General features: G+C 34.8%; 1 protein-coding gene across 1 annotated transcript in view; it reads right to left on the reverse strand.

The window, feature by feature from the left end:
- Positions 1–668: 668 nt before the first annotated feature.
- The window catches only part of GTF3C3 (general transcription factor IIIC subunit 3), a 40,189-nt gene continuing 21,335 nt past the window's right edge, over positions 669–19,522 (reverse strand). Inside the window, exons 9-18 of the mRNA XM_055345464.1 lie at positions 19,098–19,201; positions 18,043–18,214; positions 15,634–15,836; positions 15,210–15,311; positions 13,379–13,514; positions 10,910–11,147; positions 10,126–10,316; positions 7,789–7,913; positions 3,891–4,043; positions 669–2,071 (exon numbers count right to left, since the gene is read on the reverse strand). Of these exons, the coding sequence (XP_055201439.1) occupies positions 1,949–2,071; positions 3,891–4,043; positions 7,789–7,913; positions 10,126–10,316; positions 10,910–11,147; positions 13,379–13,514; positions 15,210–15,311; positions 15,634–15,836; positions 18,043–18,214; positions 19,098–19,201 (1,547 nt within the window). The 3' untranslated portion in view covers positions 669–1,948. The remainder of the gene's footprint in view (positions 2,072–3,890; positions 4,044–7,788; positions 7,914–10,125; positions 10,317–10,909; positions 11,148–13,378; positions 13,515–15,209; positions 15,312–15,633; positions 15,837–18,042; positions 18,215–19,097; positions 19,202–19,522) is intronic.

Raw genomic sequence — 19,522 nt, forward strand, 5'->3', positions numbered from 1 at the left:
AAAAAATCTTACTGTGTGAAGTGGCTGTCAGCATCCCCTGGCTGGAGTGAGGATGGTAGGTAAGAAAGTATCAGCTTTTTGAAAGACACTTCCAAAGATGTTTACTTACTATAGGGCTTTTTTAATAGGTTGAAGGCCTAGTGGACAGAAAACAATAACAGCTATTCTCCTTTTTCTTTCTAAAATAAACATGCTCAGTTTTTATGTTCTTACTCTGAGCTAGAATAAGTATGTTCCTGTGAAGGAGCTTGCTAGTGATCTTGAACATGACATTTAATTTCTCATTTATAAGGTGGCGATAAGAAGATCAGCAATAATACCGACCTTGCAGGTGATTCCCTGAGAGGAGCAGAGACATATCTAGAGTACCCAGCCCTGTACTTGGCACACTCAGAAAATGGTAGCTATGCTTTTAAATGCTAAACAGATTCATGCAATGTCAACTTTTTTTCTTAGAATACTGCTAGAGAGAGTTAAGTTTCCTGCAAGGCTGTTCAGCACTTCAGCTGGAGTCATAGCATAGTTTGTTTATTTATTTATTTTTTCATAGCATAGTTTAATTCAAAAGAACTCAATATCGAATACTCAATTTCACAAGAGTCAAAGATATTAGCTTTATCAGTACCACAAATGGCATGAAATAAAACATATAAGCATGTGAAACTGTTTTAATTATAAAAATAGAATTTATTTAAATTATATACACATTTAAATACACACACAGAATGCATGATACATTTACTTATTATATACAAATTTTGCTTTTCAACTACAAAGTTATGTATACAGGATAAAGGGTGATAAGAATTCCTACAAAGCCCTTGCTGTATTTCTTTCACCATTAAGTCTCATACTTGTTTTCCTCTCACAATTACACTACGTCTTATAATCCACACACATATTATAGCATTTTCCCCTAAAAAGAAACTCTCAAAAGATGTTAGTAGATCAATGCTATATCTTAAAAGTATTGTTATTTAGATTCAAGAACATACCATATTTAATAAAAGTTTAATCTAGTTTTCATAGTTTATCATAGCAATACTTTATCCATATACCTAGCCTTCCTACATTCCTAGTGATCTTGAAACTATGTCATGTTACTGAATGTGGTCCTCTCTTTTCTATTTTTTTGTCAGAAAGCCACCAACATTGATAATGCGTTTTTTTTTTTTTTTTTTTATCTGCTTCAGAACAGGATGTTCTGAATTATGCCAGCCTACCAGGTCTCGATCTATACAACAAAGATACATGCAGGTGAAAAGTAAAAGATTAACTCAATTATGTGTCTTCCTACTACATAACCATTTCAAATAGTTATCTGAGGAGCTAAGTGAATTAATTACATACTTGTGTTAATATGAGAAAGAGTCCTAACTCATCTTTCCTTTAGTAAGCAACTTCCTTTTTATGTATTTGAGAAACTGCCCGTGCAATAGCAACGGGGCACAAATAAATTGGATGACTCAACAATGATAATGTAGGCAGAAATGCAACAAACATCTCCTTCAAATGAATATATATTCAAGTTTGAATATGCAAATTCTGTATTTAAAGAACTGTACTCAGAGTCATTTCTGCTCTAATATTGTATTCCAAGCACCCATCACAGGGCCTAGTACACAGGTGTTTAACATGTAGTTCCGAATGCACAGATGAATGAAGAGTAAAAAATCAGCATATTCAACCCCAAGCTGGCTTAAAGGTTAACATTCTCCATTTCATCTTTGGGGACAATTTTACTAAGAAATATAAAAAGAAAATGACAGAACTATACAAATTCTTGTAGGAATAATTTTGCTTATCTATCAAAAGATCATTATCACATATGAAAAACTAAATACACAGATAATTCTGAAATTGTCATTTCCATTTTGGGGTTAATATTAAGCCCTCAGAAAATAATTGGTCCACACACAGAGCACCATGCTTCTTTCTCAGTTGTACTTCATATAGTGCAATAGGTATACAAAAGCTTTTGAGCCATTCCAATATTCCCACTGCTCTGATAAATGAGAGACAAGTTGTAGGCAATGTCTCTTCGTAAGTCTAACTGGTCAACTTCCATTCCCTAGGAGGAAAAGATACATGACTGAGCTGTATTTCAGACTGACAACCAGGACAATTTTATGGAAAATACTGTTTCGTAAGTGTAAGCATTCAAATATTAAAATTCATGATACTAAAAAAAATAAAACTAGGCAAATACCTTGGACCTAAATTTTTATTAGGTAATGCTGACTCAGTTAATCATTGTAATATTAAGTAATCACTGTAAATTAAGTGCATTATTAAATGATTTAAAATGTCTAGCCAATAGTTAAAAAGTCTCACAAGCTGAATGAGCTTGAATTAAGAATTTAGGATTAAAAAAATGAAACCATAAAAGAAAAAAATTATAATATAATAATATAATAATATAATCTTGGATAGGAAAGGACCTCCTAAAAAAAAGAAAACAAACAAAATACGGAAAGGACCTCCTGGGGCACCTAGGTGGCTCAGTGGTTGAGCAGACATCTGCCTTTTGCTCAGGTTGTGATCCTAGGGTCCTGGGACTGAGCCCCGCACCGAGCTCCGTCTGCCTATGTCTATGCTTCTCCCTCTGCCTATGTCTTTGCCTCTCTCTGTGTCTCTCATGACTAAATAGATAAATCTTTAAAAAAATAAAAATAAAAGAAAGAAAAAAGGAAAGGCCCTCTTAAGTATAATAGCAAAAGTAGGAACTAGAAAGGAAAAAGTTAATAGATAGGATTTCATTAAAAAATGTAAAACTTACACATCTAAAAAGACATAAATAATAACACAAATGACCAGATGGGAAAAAAAATACCTGTACTATATAATAAAAAGGCACTTACAGGATAGGTATAGGAAGGCATACGCTAAATTAATCATAGTAATTACCCTAGGGGTATTATTGCCTTTTGTCCTACTTAAATAGCAAAGCAATGAACTCAATGGAATAGGTTAGATCTATGTTTCTAAATCTTCCCCAATACAAAATTTTGGAGTCAACTGTAAAAATACCTGCAACAATGAAAATTATGCCTATAAAGCTTAAGGAGCAATACCTAAAGGTATGTCTGAATGACACAAAAGTATATACATTTCATCAGCATAACTATAAAAATATGTATTTACTTGTTTAATGACTAACGTTGAACAAGGGTAATACAAAACAGTTGTTGAGGGTATGTGAGGAGTGAGGATTACGAGTACAACTTAAAAAAATTAACAATGAAAATACTTTTTCTTCAGAAATTAAAATTAGACTTTAAACATACATTATCATAGTATTAGCAACACTTTATCCTATCTTAACATGATCTTCAAAGAAAATTTATACTGGTTTTTCATCTTTATAAAGAAATACATGTTAGTTACAAGTGAACTTGAAAATGAACAGTGAACTATATTAATCAATACTCCAGCTTTCTGTCTCCCAGCTCATACCTGTAAACCACAGGGGCTACCTTAAGGTAACTGAAATGTCATAACCACAAGTTGTGTATATCCACATGGTTGCTGATCAGGTCACAAGGCCAGAATGCCAAAGATCTACTTGTTGCTGAACACAATTACGTAAATACATTCAATAAAGAAAGAACATACACTCTAATATGTAATTTATTTCACTGTCTGGACTACAACATGAACTAACTGCACTTCTCTATAGATAAAATGACTCATCAGTTTTTAAAGTAAATCATACAGGGGTGCCTAGGTGGCTCAGTTAAACACCAATTCTTATTTTGGCTCACGTCATGAAGTCTCCTTGAGATTCTCTCCACACACACCCCTTTGCACCCTCCCCCTGCTCACATGTGTACACACACTCTCTATTAAATGAATCTTTAAAAAAAAAAAAAAAGTAAACCATACAATACCTCTACCACAAGTGGAGGGAGATCCAGGGCCTTCTGATAATAGTGGATCGCAAGATGAATCAGCCCCAGTTGGTGAAGGCCACGGCCCAAGTTGTAGAATGATTCCTGGCAGGGCCCACGGATACTGAGGTATCGATTAAGAAAGGAAAAGCCCTACCAAAGAGATCAACAATTCAGTATTATACTGATTTGACAAGTATGTATTTGAACCAATATATGTGTATTCTGTACAGGATATAAATATTAAAAAAAGAGACAGTTTCATCCTAAAAGAACCTATGTCTGCAGCGTACTGTCACATCACAGAGTAGTCAAGAACTCTTCTGAAGATATAAAAGATTTTTTTTTAACCTAAGGACAAAAACAGTCACACAAAACAAAGCCAAAGTCACAAATCCGTAATCTATAATCTTACATCAAAGATCCATAATCTTTGATGACACAGGAGTTCTTTTTTAAGGTTCCAAGTTGGCATTTGTGACATTACAGGCCAATAAACTTTTTGATTCAAGATGTCTAAAAACTTGAGCAAAATATAAAATCTGAACCCTTCTAATGACAATGATAATTTTAGAAAGGTTTCTTCTCAGGGACAAACTCACTTGACTATAACTTTTCTGGGTAAAGGGTATCTTTCTGTTAGTCACCTCTCAGGACCTTAATGAATTCTTAACCCAAAAAACTTTTTTTTTCCCCCTGAAAGCTTCTGACTCAGACTTTATGGAAAAACTGATTATTTCGGAGCACAGCTATACTAATGCAGGCTCCATGTGTGTCACAGTGTCCAAAAAGTAACTTGCTTCTTCACCTTCTCCTGCATTCATTTTCCTTTTTAATGTAGCTTCAAGTTACCAGCCACAGAAAGTTACAAACTGCAGAAGTGCAAGTGTCCTATGTTAAGTAATGAAATAAAAAAGTATTACCTGTGAGTATAGAATATAAAATGCCACTATTCCCTGGGTGGATCTGCCTTCTAATAAATGGTCACAAATTTTTTCCTCATTAAATAAATAATAAAAATTAATAGATTCTTTAGAATTAAAGCATTTTAGAGATAAAAATAATTATGTTCACTAAATAAATCACACATTTTGCATAATAAAAGAGCCCACTTATGTGGGCTGACCTCTACGCCAGTGAAAATTACGGTTGTCTATTAAGTACAGCCGATAAACTATTAGTCTCAGAGAAATATTGAATCTTCATATTTTAAGATGATAAACTACAAAAATCTGAGAATGAATAGTAATCCCAGATGAAATGTTACAACCCAAATAAACTTGCAGGTCTTTTGATACAATAATAGGATTTGAGTTACCTGTTGCATTTTTAAGAAATTAACAAATTTAGGAGACCTATGAAATGCTATTCAAATAACTAGTGATTTAAAAACTAGGTAATGGGGATAACCATTTTATCTCTTAGGTATATGAATCAAATATAAAAGCTGCAAAAATATGACAATTTTTAATGAAATAGAAGCAAAAGTATGTGACAAAAGTATTAAGAATGTGATATTTCTAATATTTTTATCACATCATCCACTAAAGGCCCAAATATACACTGTCTATAAAATACTAAATACAGATATAAGAAATCACAAAAGGTTTACTTTCATAGTATAATATAAAGGTAAGAAAGGCAGTAAAACATATGAAATTAGTTTGTTTTTAAGTACTCCAAAGGGAAATTAACTATGGTCATGTTGCATAAATAGGTTCATAAGAAATTAAAACAATTTAAGAATCGTGTTATTAACAATAAAACTTGTTTTTAGAAACTTTTTTTAATGGAAAATGTTCAACACACACAAAAGTACAAGAGATTAGGACAACAAACTCCCATACGCCAATCTCTTGTTATTTAATCTCTATCTCCAACTGATTAAAAACTGCTGTTTAACTATAATTTGAAATTTAGCTTCTAAATTACTTTGAAGTATATAAATTTTTTTTTCTACCAGGGCAAAAAACTACATTATTTTAACTATTTAATAATGAGTCAATCCATCAAAACTTCCCATCAATATTTATCAGAATATAAGATTCATAAGGGCAGGGAATTATTCTGCCTCTATACTCATTGCTATATCCTCAGTTCCCAGCACATTGGGTGCTCATTACGTATTTTTTTGACTTACAAACAATCCTCCATTACTTAATACAGCAAAAGTATCCATTAAGACAAAAAAAAGCATAGAGCAAGAAGTGGACAAATACCACAAATAAATACCCAAGAAAAGGAGAATTTCTGGGTTTTTAATTTTTTACTTTGTATTATGAAAATTTTCAAATATTCAAAAGAGTACATTATAATGAACCTCAATATCCATCTTTAACAATTAACATTTGAACTTAGGCTTTCTTTTTAACCATTTTACTTTAAAAACCAAAACAAAAAATTCTTTACTCAATCCTGCCACTCCATTCAAGCCAACATTTTCTTTCTTTTCATAACTACTTAAAAAAACGTGTCTTAACATGCATCAAACATATAAACATAAAAATGACAAAAGTTTTATGGATACAGTAGTGAACAAAACAGAGACTCCCTGATCTCTTGGGAATATATCTTTTTTTTTTTGAGAGAGAAAAAGAGCGAATGTGCACATGGGGGTGGGGCAGAGGAAGAGAGAATCCTAAGTAGGCTCTACCTCACAACTCTGAGATCACAACCTGAACTAAAACCAAGAGTCGGACGCTTGGGAGGCCTGGGCGTCTCAGTGGGTGAGTGTCTGCCTTTAGCTCAGGGTGTGATCCTGGGGTCCCGGGATTGAGTCCCCCTTCGGGCTTCCTGCAGGGAGCCTGCTTCTCCCTCTGCCTGTAGCTCTGCCTCTCTCATGAATAAATAAATAAAATCTAAAAAAAAAAAAAAAAGTCAGATGCTTAACCAACCAACTGAACCACCCAGGTGCCCCTGGAGATTATACTCTTATTAGAGAAAACAATCTATAAAGAAAAGTAAACAAAATAAAAAGACTAATTTCAAATTGCTGTAAGAACCAAGAAAGCTTTAAAAGACCAATTTGTTAGTGATGCTAACACTAACAATGCTGATGCTGTAAGGAAACAGTCACATAATCACATATTCATACATTACTGGATCCATATATTTTTTGTCATTTATTTTTAAAGATTTTATTTATTTATTCATGAGAGACACACACAGAGAGAGGCAGAGACACAGGCAGAGGGAGAAGCAGGCTCTTTGCGGGGAGCCCAACATGGGACTCAATCCCAGGACTCCAGGATCATGTCCTGAGCCAAAGGTAGAAGCTCAACTGCTGAGCCACCAAGCGTCCCTGTATGTATATATTTTTTAAACAGATTTATAATAAATCAATCTTCAGGACCTAGAAAACTGAAGGCCTCAGGGGGCTCTAGAGTATAAGGAAGCATCCAGATTCTGCTGTGTCGTCTTTTTTTTTTTTCCTGTGTCTTCTTTTTATATTATTTGGTTATGTCCCCTTTCTACATGGCTACATAAGTCTTAGCCAGGAGTAGTACTAGAGGCTGAGTGCATGAGTGTTGAACACAAGGAGGTGTTGGGAATTCTCAACGTGTATACTAAACAGATGTTACTTTTGAAGCAGGACACTAAAAGCATTAAGTATATTCTAAAAGCATTAAGTAGGGATCCCTGGGTGGCGCAGCGGTTTGGCGCCTGCCTTTGGCCCAGGGTGCGATCCTGGAGACCCGGGATCGAATCCCACATGGGGCTCCCGGTGCATGGAGCCTGCTTCTCCCTCTGCCTGTGTCTCTGCCTGTCTCTCTCTCTCTGTATGTCTATCATAAATAAATAAAAATTAAAAAATTGTTTAAAAAAATAAATAAAAGCATTAAGTATATTTACTTTTAAAGAACATAAAACCAAGTAATGAGAAATCCAAATAAATTACCTGCACAGTAAGAGCATGTCTCCTTAATACATACTTCTGAGATGCCATGTGAATAAACGTTAGGCCTATACAGAGGCTATAGAGAGGTTCATGGGGATGGGTGCGAAAGGCTTGCACATATTGTCCTGAAAAAAGATCATGTCACATGGTATGACATGAGCATATTTCCTTATTTATTGACTTATTCAAATATGTTTTATGGCTAAACAGTACTGATTTTACATATGCAAAGTGTGCTTTCTAAAATATCAACCAGATGCACCTTAATTTGAATTTAAAAACAATGTATAAGATATGATAAAATTAGGAGGATTTACCTATAAACGTATCCTGACTACAAAGATTAAATATGAGCAACTAAAAGTAACTTTCTTTTAGGCACAGCTAGACATTTCCACGTAGAGTAATAGTTCCAAAATAAACAATTTATTAATTGTGATCACAATTTTATGACCTTAAATCTATTTTAAAAGAAATAAGGGAATGTGTCTTTTGGCAAATTCTTTTGTAAAATTAATCGATTTGTCTTATAAATTTAAATATGCTGGATCATGGAGCTGAGAAAAAGAAAAATAGTTTTGTTTTTTAGATTATGGGTATGGTTTCCTCAAAAGTAGCACTATTTTGTTTTTCCTGAGAAAAAGATGTTTTCCTTGTTTCCATGTATTCTATAAATGCAATTATTTCATGTCAAAAGCTTAAGTATATGAGACAGGGGAATTTAAGCAAATTTTTAAGCAAAATTTTCTTATAAAGGGATGACCTATAATTTATCACACAGATAAAAACCTCCATTCTTTCTAGCTTCTATGCCAGAAGGAATGGCACCTCAGAATCTCTTTAGCAGCACAGATGGTAGACTACCATTTGGACTTTTCTATTTTTACCCTCTATAAAAGGTCTTAAGTATAAGAAAACAATCTAAATCTCTATTTTACATTTTCTTAACATTAAACAAACAATTCCAAAAAGCGCAAACAGTAGAGGACAGTCTCAACACCTGATGTTCAAGATTACCTACTGAACAATTATAAAAATACCAGCCCATACGTGAAGAAACATTAAAGTATTAAATAGCCAATATCCCAGTTTATTCAGAAGTAAACACTAACTTTTAGCAGCAAGAGATACATGCCTCATTTTCAGTTTAAACATTTGCCCAGGTATTTTTCTACTTGTTTGCTTCTGATTATTATAGAAAATTAAGTAATTAATTTTTCCTGAGCTTAATTAGATTAGCAAGCACCATGTAAATAAATCTTGACATACTTACCTCCTAAAGGAACAAACTATCAGCAATTTTTTTTTTTTTAAAGATTTTATTTATTTACTTGACAGAGAGAGAGAATGAGAACACGAGCAGGGGGAAGTGGGAAAGGGAGAAGCAGACTCCTTGCTGAGCAGACTGCCTGACATGGAGCTCAATTCCAGGACTCTGGGATCATGACTTGAGCTGAAGGCAGATGACTGAGCCACCCAGGTGCCCCTCAGCAAATCTTTACCCTTTTTTGTATTATAGCAGATTAAAAACAGGTGGCAAAACATCCATAATAAATGAAAATTATTTTAAAAACAAGCCAGGGTGCCTGGGCAGCTCGGTTGGTTAATAACACTTCCAACTGTTGATTCTGGCTCAGGTCATGAGAAAGAAGGCCTGTGTTGGGCTCCATGCTGGGTGTGGAGTGGAGCCTGCTTAAGATTCTCTCTCGGGATCCCTGGGTGGCGCAGCGGTTTGGCGCCTGCCTTTGGCCCAGGGCACGATCCTGGAGACCCGGGATCGAATCCCACGTCAGGCTCCTGGTGCATGGAGCCTGCTTCTCCCTCTGCCTGTGTCTCTGCCTCTCTCTCTCTCTCTCTGTATGACTATCGTAAATAAATTAAAAAAAAAAAAGATTCTCTCTCACTCTCTCTTGCTCCTCCCCTGCTCATGCATGCTCCCTTAAGGAAAAAAAAAAAAAAAAATCAAGCCTAAGCAGGAAGAGTTATTGACCTTTAAAATGAACTAGGACTTACTTCAGTTTTCTGAAACCAAAGCTTCAAGAGGAAAATAAATATTAGAATTAATTATTATCATTGTTGCCAATACTTAAGTGATTTATTTACTGTATGTGCCAGGGCATTTTTAAACACTTTATGAACTCATTTAATTTTCACAATAATCTATAAGGTAAGGTCCAATTATTACCTCCATTTCAGAGATAAAGAGACTGACACAGGGGAGGTACAATAATTTGTCATGAGGGAGCTGCTATATAAACACAGGTATGCTGCTCTCGAGGACTAGCTGTTCACCACCACACTATCCACACTTGACAAAGTCATGTCCAGGACACTTACCGAGTGCATGCTTAAAACTACCAGATACAAACGCATTGTGTCCATTTAAGACACACAGGGCATGATTCTCTGGGTTTTTCAGCATTAGGCGAAGACAGAAACGATGATGTCGCACTTCTTGGGAGTGCATGGTAACCTGATTGAAAATGTTCCAGAGTTGAGGTTTATTGACATTTTCCATTACCATTACCCTAAAATCGCAGAAAGAGGGCGAGGGTAAGAAATCACATAAAAAGAAAAACTTTTGATTTCTAAGAATGAAATCCTTCAGTGCCGCAAAATCCTCCACAGAAAAGCAGATTGTCTCAATCTATTTAAGCAGAAACATTTACACAAAGATTTTTCCCAGAAAATGCTGCTTAAGTTAGTATTTCTACGTCTTGTTTGTTCTTTTCAACAAAACTTTTATTTAAACCAGAAAGAATCAAGCGGTTTAAGTTTCACCATTTCCCCGCTGCCCTACAACTGCAGTATGATGAACAGTGAATAATACCTAATAATGTGTGCCAGATATTATTAAAAGGCCTTATAAATAATTCACTTAACCTTCAAAATAATCCTTTCAGGTGGAGTATTATGATATCCATTTTATAATGCGGAGCTAAGGCACAAGAGGCTAAATACATGAGAAGGCATGCCTCTCAGAATCACCAATGATGTAAATTAACCCATAAGCAACAAGAGTTAAAATAAAACAACTTATTACTCTTGAGCATGAGAGACTAAGTCAAAGTAAATACACATACTATTTCAAAGAATCTAAAATAAGTTATTGGAAAGTCACCTGATATAGTTGTAGGCCTTTCTGAAATTTTTGTCCAGTATTGCAGCAGAAAGACCAAAGTATTCTAGTTCTTTGCGTTTCTGCTTGTCATCATAAAATGAGTAATATTCCAATGAAGAATCCACAAGTAACTCAGCCTCTTGAAATCGGGACAGGTCACATAAGCAGTATATAGCCTTCAACAGAAGGTTCCACCAGTCATCTTTTGTCAAGACGCTTGTGAGTACAGCAAATATTGCTAAAATGATACCAGTGAAAATCAGGACACTGTTTTTCAGAAACAGCAGTATTAGAAAAATTCATATGATCAATTTTAAGGTTAAATTTAATAACCACAGTTCTATGGGCCTGAATTCTTGCCAACACTCTTCTGACAATGAAGCTGCTTGTTTACACTACCTTCAATACTAGCCACTCTTTCTGCTCTGCCTAACAATCTGCAATTCCAGGTAATTCTTACTTTGGATTTGTCTGCTACCAAGCCTAGCTACTTCATTTATATCTCTCGGAGCTCACTAGGATATATGGTCCTCCAGGGCAGAATAAGTTTGTGTTCCATGACTGGAGTCAGATATAGGGTTCTACACATACAAGACATTCAAATGTTTGCTTAGCAAAGGACTTAAAATTCATACTTTGAGATTCAGACTGTTCTGATCTTTTTATAATCTCAATTATATTTTCTCTACCTCAGAACTACCTTTCCCTAAAAATTTTGCCTTGTCTGAGAAAAATCAAAAGCCACAAAAACTTTTTAGTTTTTAGTCTTTGACCCAGAATTCTGAGAATCTATCCTATAAAGTCAAAGACATGGCTACATAGGAATGCCTGGGTGGCTCAGTGGTTTGAGCATCTGCCTTTGGCTCAGGGCATGATCCTGGTCTGGGGATCGAGTCCCACATCAGGCTCCCTGTGAGGAGCCTGCTTCTCCTCTCTCTCTCTCTCTGCCTCTCTCTTGTGGGTCTCTCAGGAATAAATAAATAAAATCTTTTTTAAAAAAGGATACATATATAGGGATGAATATGCTCACTACATGATTATCCACAAAAGAAAATTATCAGAAGCAACTGTATATCAAAAATAAGAGAATAAGCAAAGCATGAAACTGCTATCCAATGGAATACCACACATTCCTTATGAACAGCTATGAAGGGAAGACAGCAGCAGGAGAAAACATCTGTGACAAAATGCTGAGTGAAAAAATCAGAGTACAAAGGTGCATGTAACATTAAGGAGGCCTCATTCACCTTATCCTTACACACCAGTGTAATGTGATCCCCACCATGAGGAAATGAACTTAACATAAAAAACCTTACGAGCCTAAGAAAAACCAACAATGAACGTGAAATAAAAAAATATGGAAAGAAAAAATCAGGCAGGGGATCCCTGGGTGGCGCAGTGCTTTGGCGCCTGCCTTTGGCCCAGGGCGCGATCCTGGAGACCCGGGATCGAATCCCACATCGGGCTCCCGGTGCATGGAGCCTGCTTATCCCTCTGCCTGTGTCTCTGCCTCTCTCTCTCTCTCTCTCTCTCTCTCTCTCTGTGACTATCATAAAAAAAAAAAAAGAAAAAATCAGGCAGGATCACATATACAGAAAAATATAACTTAAGGAAATATAATCTTAAACACATGAAGCAGAGAGTCTACCATTTGGGTGGGCCCAGAATCTATGGACTGGAGAGATGGTAGGGCTCTGGGCATTTATGGCTAGCTTACGAGCAGCTGACCCTCATTCCTCTCCTGACACTCCTCCCCTTCAAAACCTTGCTTATGTTAGTTCCTTATAATGTGCTTATAGAGATTCAGTTCTTCTGGATTCTAAAATCCTACCCCATGGTACACTGCCACGCCTGTAACAATTACTTAAAACATGTCTGTTGAATTGATTAACAATGAAATAATTTTCTGCTAGACTGAAACCTGCAGTTTAGACTTCAAGTTTTCTGAGTAATAACCTGACCCAAAAATAACTTGATGCATTACCAGCTAAAAATCGATGCCTTTTAAAGTCATATTACTTGAGACTGGGTCAAAACAATTTAGTTTCAGAGTTTCTAGTCATAGAAATATTGCTACATTTGCCAAAAGTGAATTTAATAGAGGATGAAATGTAACTGAAGTTACTGGACAAATATAATAATTTATATTGCCATCTAATCTTCACAAATTTCTTAAAATAAGGTTTATTTTCTTCTTAAAAAGTCAGAAGTTCTTCACAGGAAGATCCAAGATGTTTTCCTTTTAATTTTTAAAAGTAATTTATATAACCTAACCTTTCCTTTTTAACATCAAATGAGTTTACTATACTTAAGGAATCTGGATAGAAAATTTCATTTTATTTGAGAAGGGTATATTTTCAATTAGATTACTATCAGGTGATACTTCATGAGTATTTTTCAACTCAGCCAAAAATATAATTACATAATAAATAATATATATTATATAATAAAGCAAATGAATGTAATTACCTTTTGCATCACAATTTGCTGTCTCTTGGTCACTGTTGTCTGATATTTTGTCTCTTGACACTTTAATAAGGTAGAGATGCCTTTCTCCAGATTTGGAACTAGATATCAAACAAACTTGGGCTCTATTCATGGCTACCTGAATTAAAGATGATAATTTGAGATTTTTTAGTCATATAATTTCTTAAGATTTTAAGTCATCTCCACATCCAATATGGGGCTCAAACTCACAACCCGGAGATCAACAGACGTATGCTCTATTGACTCAGTCTATGACTGAGCCAGCCAGGCACTTCAGTCATATAATTTTTTAAAGAAAATCTATGGGGGAGGCGCCTGGGTGGCTCAGCCAGTGAAGCATCTGTTTTCCACTCAAATCATAATCTCAGGGTCCTGGGATTAAGCCCTGCATCAAGCTCTGTGCTCAGCACGGAGTCCACTTGTCCCTCTCCCTTTGCTCCTCCCCCTGCTCACATGCACTCTCTCTCAATTAAATAAAATCTTAAAAAAAAAAAATCTTTGGGTCACAAGTACTGCAAGTGTGCCTAAAATCCTCTTCAGGAAAAAAAAGACGCCAAATTATTGTGTATTTTAACACTTAAAAGAGGATGAATAGACTTATTTTTTTACCAGAGGAATTGAGATCACACCTTAGTAGGGAAAAAGAAGGCAACTGACATTAATTTATAACACACACACACACACACACACACACACACACACACACACACACAATCTCCCTGCAAAAATGCAAGACTCAGAAATGATGTCACATGTGGAAAACATTTTTGCAAAGGGAATAATTTTAGCACATGGGAGTGTCTAAAAACATAACTGGTTATGCTGTGGTTCTCACTTTTCTAGATATGTACTAGCAAAGATTTTATTTCACTTACTCTAGTTTACACTTTCATGTAAGCTTTCAATTACAGTCGACCCTTGAAAAACAGGTTTGAACTGCACAGATTCACTTATACATAGATTATTTATAGTACAATACTATGAATGAATTTTCTCTTCTAATTTTCTTAATATCTTATCTTCTCCAGCTTCCTTTATTGTAAGAATACAGTATATAATACAGACAAAATATATTTGTATAACACATGTGTTATATAACACATACAAAATGTGTTTGTATATATGTATATAATGTTTGTATAACACATGTTTGTATAACACATGTGTATAACACATACAAAATATGTGTTAATCAACTGTTCACATTATCAGTAAGGCTTACAGTCAATAGAGGCTATCAGTAGTTAAGTTTTTAGGAAATCAAAAGTTATTCATGGATTTTCAACTGCGTTAGGGTTGGTGCCCATAATTCCCATGTTTTTTTTTTCCCCATGTTGTTAAAAGGCCAACAGTATATACCATTAACCTCTAAGTCTTCTGTCTATATCTGACTTTCATTTGTAAAAGTTTAATAGAGTAGAACAGTTACAAAACAGCTATAATCTATGTTTTAGCAAGATTCTCGGTCTATTTCTATCAGATAATTGTACTTCAAGCAATATCACATTCAAAACCACCAATTTTGTCAAGTTCTGGCAATAGTAATGAATTTAATGTGAGTTAAAAAAACTTTTACCCAAACTTTAGTTAAATCCTAATCATGATAATTTTTGTTTCTTTTATATTTAATTCTAAACTAAAATATATTTTCATTTTTAAACTAACTCAACAATTTTGCTTTATACATTAGGATCAGGTTAAAGTCCTATGGGTCCAACGAATATTCTTCAAAACAGCTATAATCTATGTTTAAATCAAATTCTAAACCTTTAAAAAATCAACAATACTAATATACAAAAAGACCACTACCCACCTTTAAAAGCATGGCTAACATAGTAAGTAAAGTGTCCACATAACCACACATTTTGCCTTGGGAAAACAGCAAAGTAGAACGATGAAGCAATAACTTCAGTTCCTAAATAAACAAACAGGATAATGTGACAAGACTGCTTTCTCAAAGTTGCTTTGTTTGCACAGACAAGTTTTATTTTAGAAATCAACCTTAAGAACATTTGCTTTATGATCTTTCACAATTTAAGATCTAATATTTTAGAAACTATAATTTACAATGTCTAACAAGAGGCTGAAACTTAAGATTCAAAATCACTTTTCAAAAACACTGAATTTGATAGCTAAAATTAAGTTTTTGGATATATGCTGTAGAGGCCTCTTTAATGGAGGAAAAAGTTCAAAAGTATAATCCACCAAGAAATTTCCTTTTATGTGACAGAGCCTACCTGCTGTGCAGCATTTGCATCTTGTGCTAAAGTATCTGGATCGTACATTGGTTCCAGAGCTTCCAGAGCTTTCTCAGGACGGCCCAGCTGCTGCTGAAGGGTGGAAAGTGAAATTCTTGCATCCAAATGAAGGGGGGCCAGATCAACCACTTTGCCATAGCTTTCTGCAGCACGTTCCATATAGCCTAAGGCCTTTAAACATTCTATGATGTTAAAATAAAGCATAAATATGATCTACAGATTTGAAAGCTTGCCAAAATTATTTTTCCAATTAAAGAAACATTACAGCAATATAAAAAGAATTGTAACCAAAATGAAATGCATATTTCAGTACTTCAAAACAACTATCCCTTCTAATCTCCCATCTACTGATTGATCAATCTATCAATTTCTCTAACTAAATCCAAATGGCTACAAGGATGTAATCAACATAGATGTACAACTTTGGTCTCTTGCTTTATTCACTTAGCATTAAGCTTTAAACACTTCTCACAGCTTCCTTACCATTTTGAATGGTTATAACATTCAACCTATTATTTATTTAACCATATCATCTGATATTTAGGTTATTTCCAAATATTCAGTCTAATAAATAACACTGCAGTAAAAATTTTCATGTATATAAACCATAGTTTAAAAACTGGCGTGTTTTGTTAAGTCACAGTGCTATTAAAAATAATACATGGTCTACATTTTTTAAAATTAGGATTTTTAGAACTCCCAAATTACTGGATTCTTTCAAAAAATCTAGATTTGGCAACAGTGTGTCTCTTGTTCCCAAATGGCACATCAGCCTATGCTGAGAAACAGCATCATCCTTTAGAGAGGATTCCCCAGTTCTCCCTTCTAGCCTTGGGCCTCTTCACTCGCCCATTTCACTCATTTTTACTACTTTCTATTACTAACCCAGGTTCCTGGGTTTTGTGATCCCAAATATAAACTACCACCCCTCATTTCATTCAATTATTTCCTCATGGATAAATTCTCAGAAGGGGAGTTACTGGGCTCTATTCCTCAAACTTTATGTCAATTAATCATTAAGTCCCAACAGTTGAACTCTCTCCACTATAAGTGACAACACTAATTTAGGCCTTTTTGATCTCATTTCTTTTTCACTGCAATTACCTCCTAACAGTACTTTTGCCTCTAATTGCTCTCTTAAATCTCAAATTTCTCAACTCTGCTGAGTGTCATCTTTAGGTTAAACTTTTTTAATAGGCAATAAAAACTCCCAACTCAGGATCCCTGGGTGGCGCAGCGGTTTAGCGCCTGCCTTTGGCCCAGGGCACGATCCTGGAGACCCGGGATCGAATCCCACGTCGGGCTCCCGGTGCATGGAGCCTGCTTCTCCCTCTGCCTATGTCTCTGCCTCTCTCTCTCTCTCTCTCTGTGTGTGACTATCATAAATAAATAAATAAATAAATAAATAAATAAATAAATAAATAAATAAATAAATAAAAACAAAACTCCCAACTCCTTGCTCAGGTCTTTAAAATTCAAATACCACAAATAATGTAAGTTTTTATGATGGTATCACATTTGTATTCATGTTCACTCATCCAAACTGTAATCTTTAAGTGTTTTTGCAATTTCAGATCTGACATATATTTCAAAATAACCCAAACTGTCAATCAATGCCTCTCTAGTTCTAGAGTGCTTTCTACCATTATATAATATTTTAAAAACTACTAGAACCTGCCATCATGCAGTATTTTAGACAAAAACTATTCAAATTTTAATGCATCTTTTATGTGGATTCAATACAAAATGCTACTAGAGTATTTCTGGCTTTTGTACATTTAAGAAATTTAGTTGTTTCTCTTAAATCATTTTTTCTACTTTTTTCCAGATTATTGTAAATTTAGATACAATAAAATGAAATTATACATATTACCCAATCTTGAGCATATTTGCAGCTCAAAGAACACAGAAAATACATTAACGTTTTTCTCAAAAATAACATGCTAAATATAAACTCATAAAAACTCTTTAAAAATTAGACTGCACCCCAAAAATCGGAGCCAATGGTTAAGACAGATAAAAGACATGTATAAGTTATTTTTAACACAGGCATGTTAGTCCTACTTCATTCTGGTACCCCTAAGTGAATCATTTTCCAAAGCATTAGTGTGGGGGAAATCACTCGGCAGCATACCAAGACAATTTAAAATCCTGACATTCGTAAGGTTGTTGAATCACTAATATTGTATACCTGAAACTAATGTAACATCGTATGTCAACTATACTCAAAAAACAAGCAAATGAAAAACCTGACTTTAAAAAACTGTCCTGAAACCAGAAATTTACTTTCACCAAGACATTAATATTTTAAAATAATCACTGCCATCTTGGGAAAGTTCTTGCCTGCCTATATGATTAAAACTACTCCCTTCCACAAAAAATTATTACCTGCATGCCGAAGCCAAACTACTGCAAGGTTGTATCTTTCAGAGCAGACTAGTGCACTAAGGAGGGGAAGTGCAGAATTATATTCACCAACATCCAGAAAAGCTTCAGCAACATCTAGATAGAGGTCTCCCATATCTTCAGGATTCTGCTCCACTAGTGTGGTCAAGAGAGGCTAGACCCCAAAATAAAAGCTGGCAGTCAAACATTCATTACAAACATGCATATCTATGTATATTTTTCTACATATCTATTAGTCAACTGAGGCAAGCCCTTTAGAGTAGGACTTCATGAAAACAGGTTTAAATAATTTTTCTATTCATGTTCTGTGTCTCTATTAAAAAGAACTCATACTGCCATCATTCACTCATTTACCACATTACTTTTGAAGGCCTGTTATAAGCAGACATGGCAGGCGCTAAGATAATGCTGACCTGCTGTGCTCTTCCTCTGCCAAGTCAAACATACCCAAGCTACAGAGCCTCTGTGTCTGCTGATAATTGTCATTATTCAAATGTCACCTTTTCTGAGAGGCCTTTCCTAACCACCCTGTTTAAAATTACAACTGCTACTCCCCTTCTCTCTTGTTTAATTTTTTTCCCAGAGTATTTACCTCCAACTAACATCCTATATTTTACATACTTATTTTATTATCTATTTAATCCCATTAGAACAAAATATCCATGAGGGCAGGGATTTATATATTGTATTTACTACTTTATCCTACAGTCTGCAAAGTATATGCCCAATAAATTTTTTTATTCAGTGAAATACTTAGTCTGAAGTTGACAAAAGAGAAGAGCTGTCAGAATTTACCAACTCTCTAAAAAGCCCAATATCAAATTCTGATCTCTGGATTGTTCTCATTTTAAAAGAACAAATTACTATAAGCCCTGTTCAATTTTTATAAAATATTCACAAATACTTTGATGCTTATGGTGACTTCCTGGTTATTGAAAATGTGAAATTTAGGGTAAACTTACAATTTTTTGTCATCTAAAGAAAATAGTGTGAATTTGATCTGAAGTATCTCAAGTGCAGATCTTAATGTTACTTACATTAAGTGGTTCAAGGATGTTGAGATGCACAAGGCAGACCATCAACTTCACCGTGATATCTATTGGCACACCATCAGGTATACTGCAGGTAACATTCTCACCAGCTTTGGATCAGACACACAAAAAGTGGTTCCAAAACATAAGCTTAGAAAGTGGGCAAATGAAGCAAACTGTATCTTCTACGTAAGATCTCATTTACTTCACTCAGGGTAATTGATTCCATAGTCCATTCTAATGTGACCAACTCTATTACTAGGTTACTTCCTTCAGTCTGTCCTTTGGTAGGAATTATCCTTCCTATTCTTTTCCTAACAGTTTATCCACTAATCTGAAACTTACATAAACTCCCATACCTTCTATCAAAACTACAGAGAAAAAAAAAAAAGAGAGAGAGAAAGACAAAAATGGCCAACAAGGATATATGA

This window comes from Nyctereutes procyonoides, unplaced genomic scaffold, assembly GCF_905146905.1.
Source record: "Nyctereutes procyonoides isolate TBG_1078 unplaced genomic scaffold, NYPRO_anot_genome, whole genome shotgun sequence".
Lineage (NCBI taxonomy): Eukaryota > Metazoa > Chordata > Mammalia > Carnivora > Canidae > Nyctereutes > Nyctereutes procyonoides.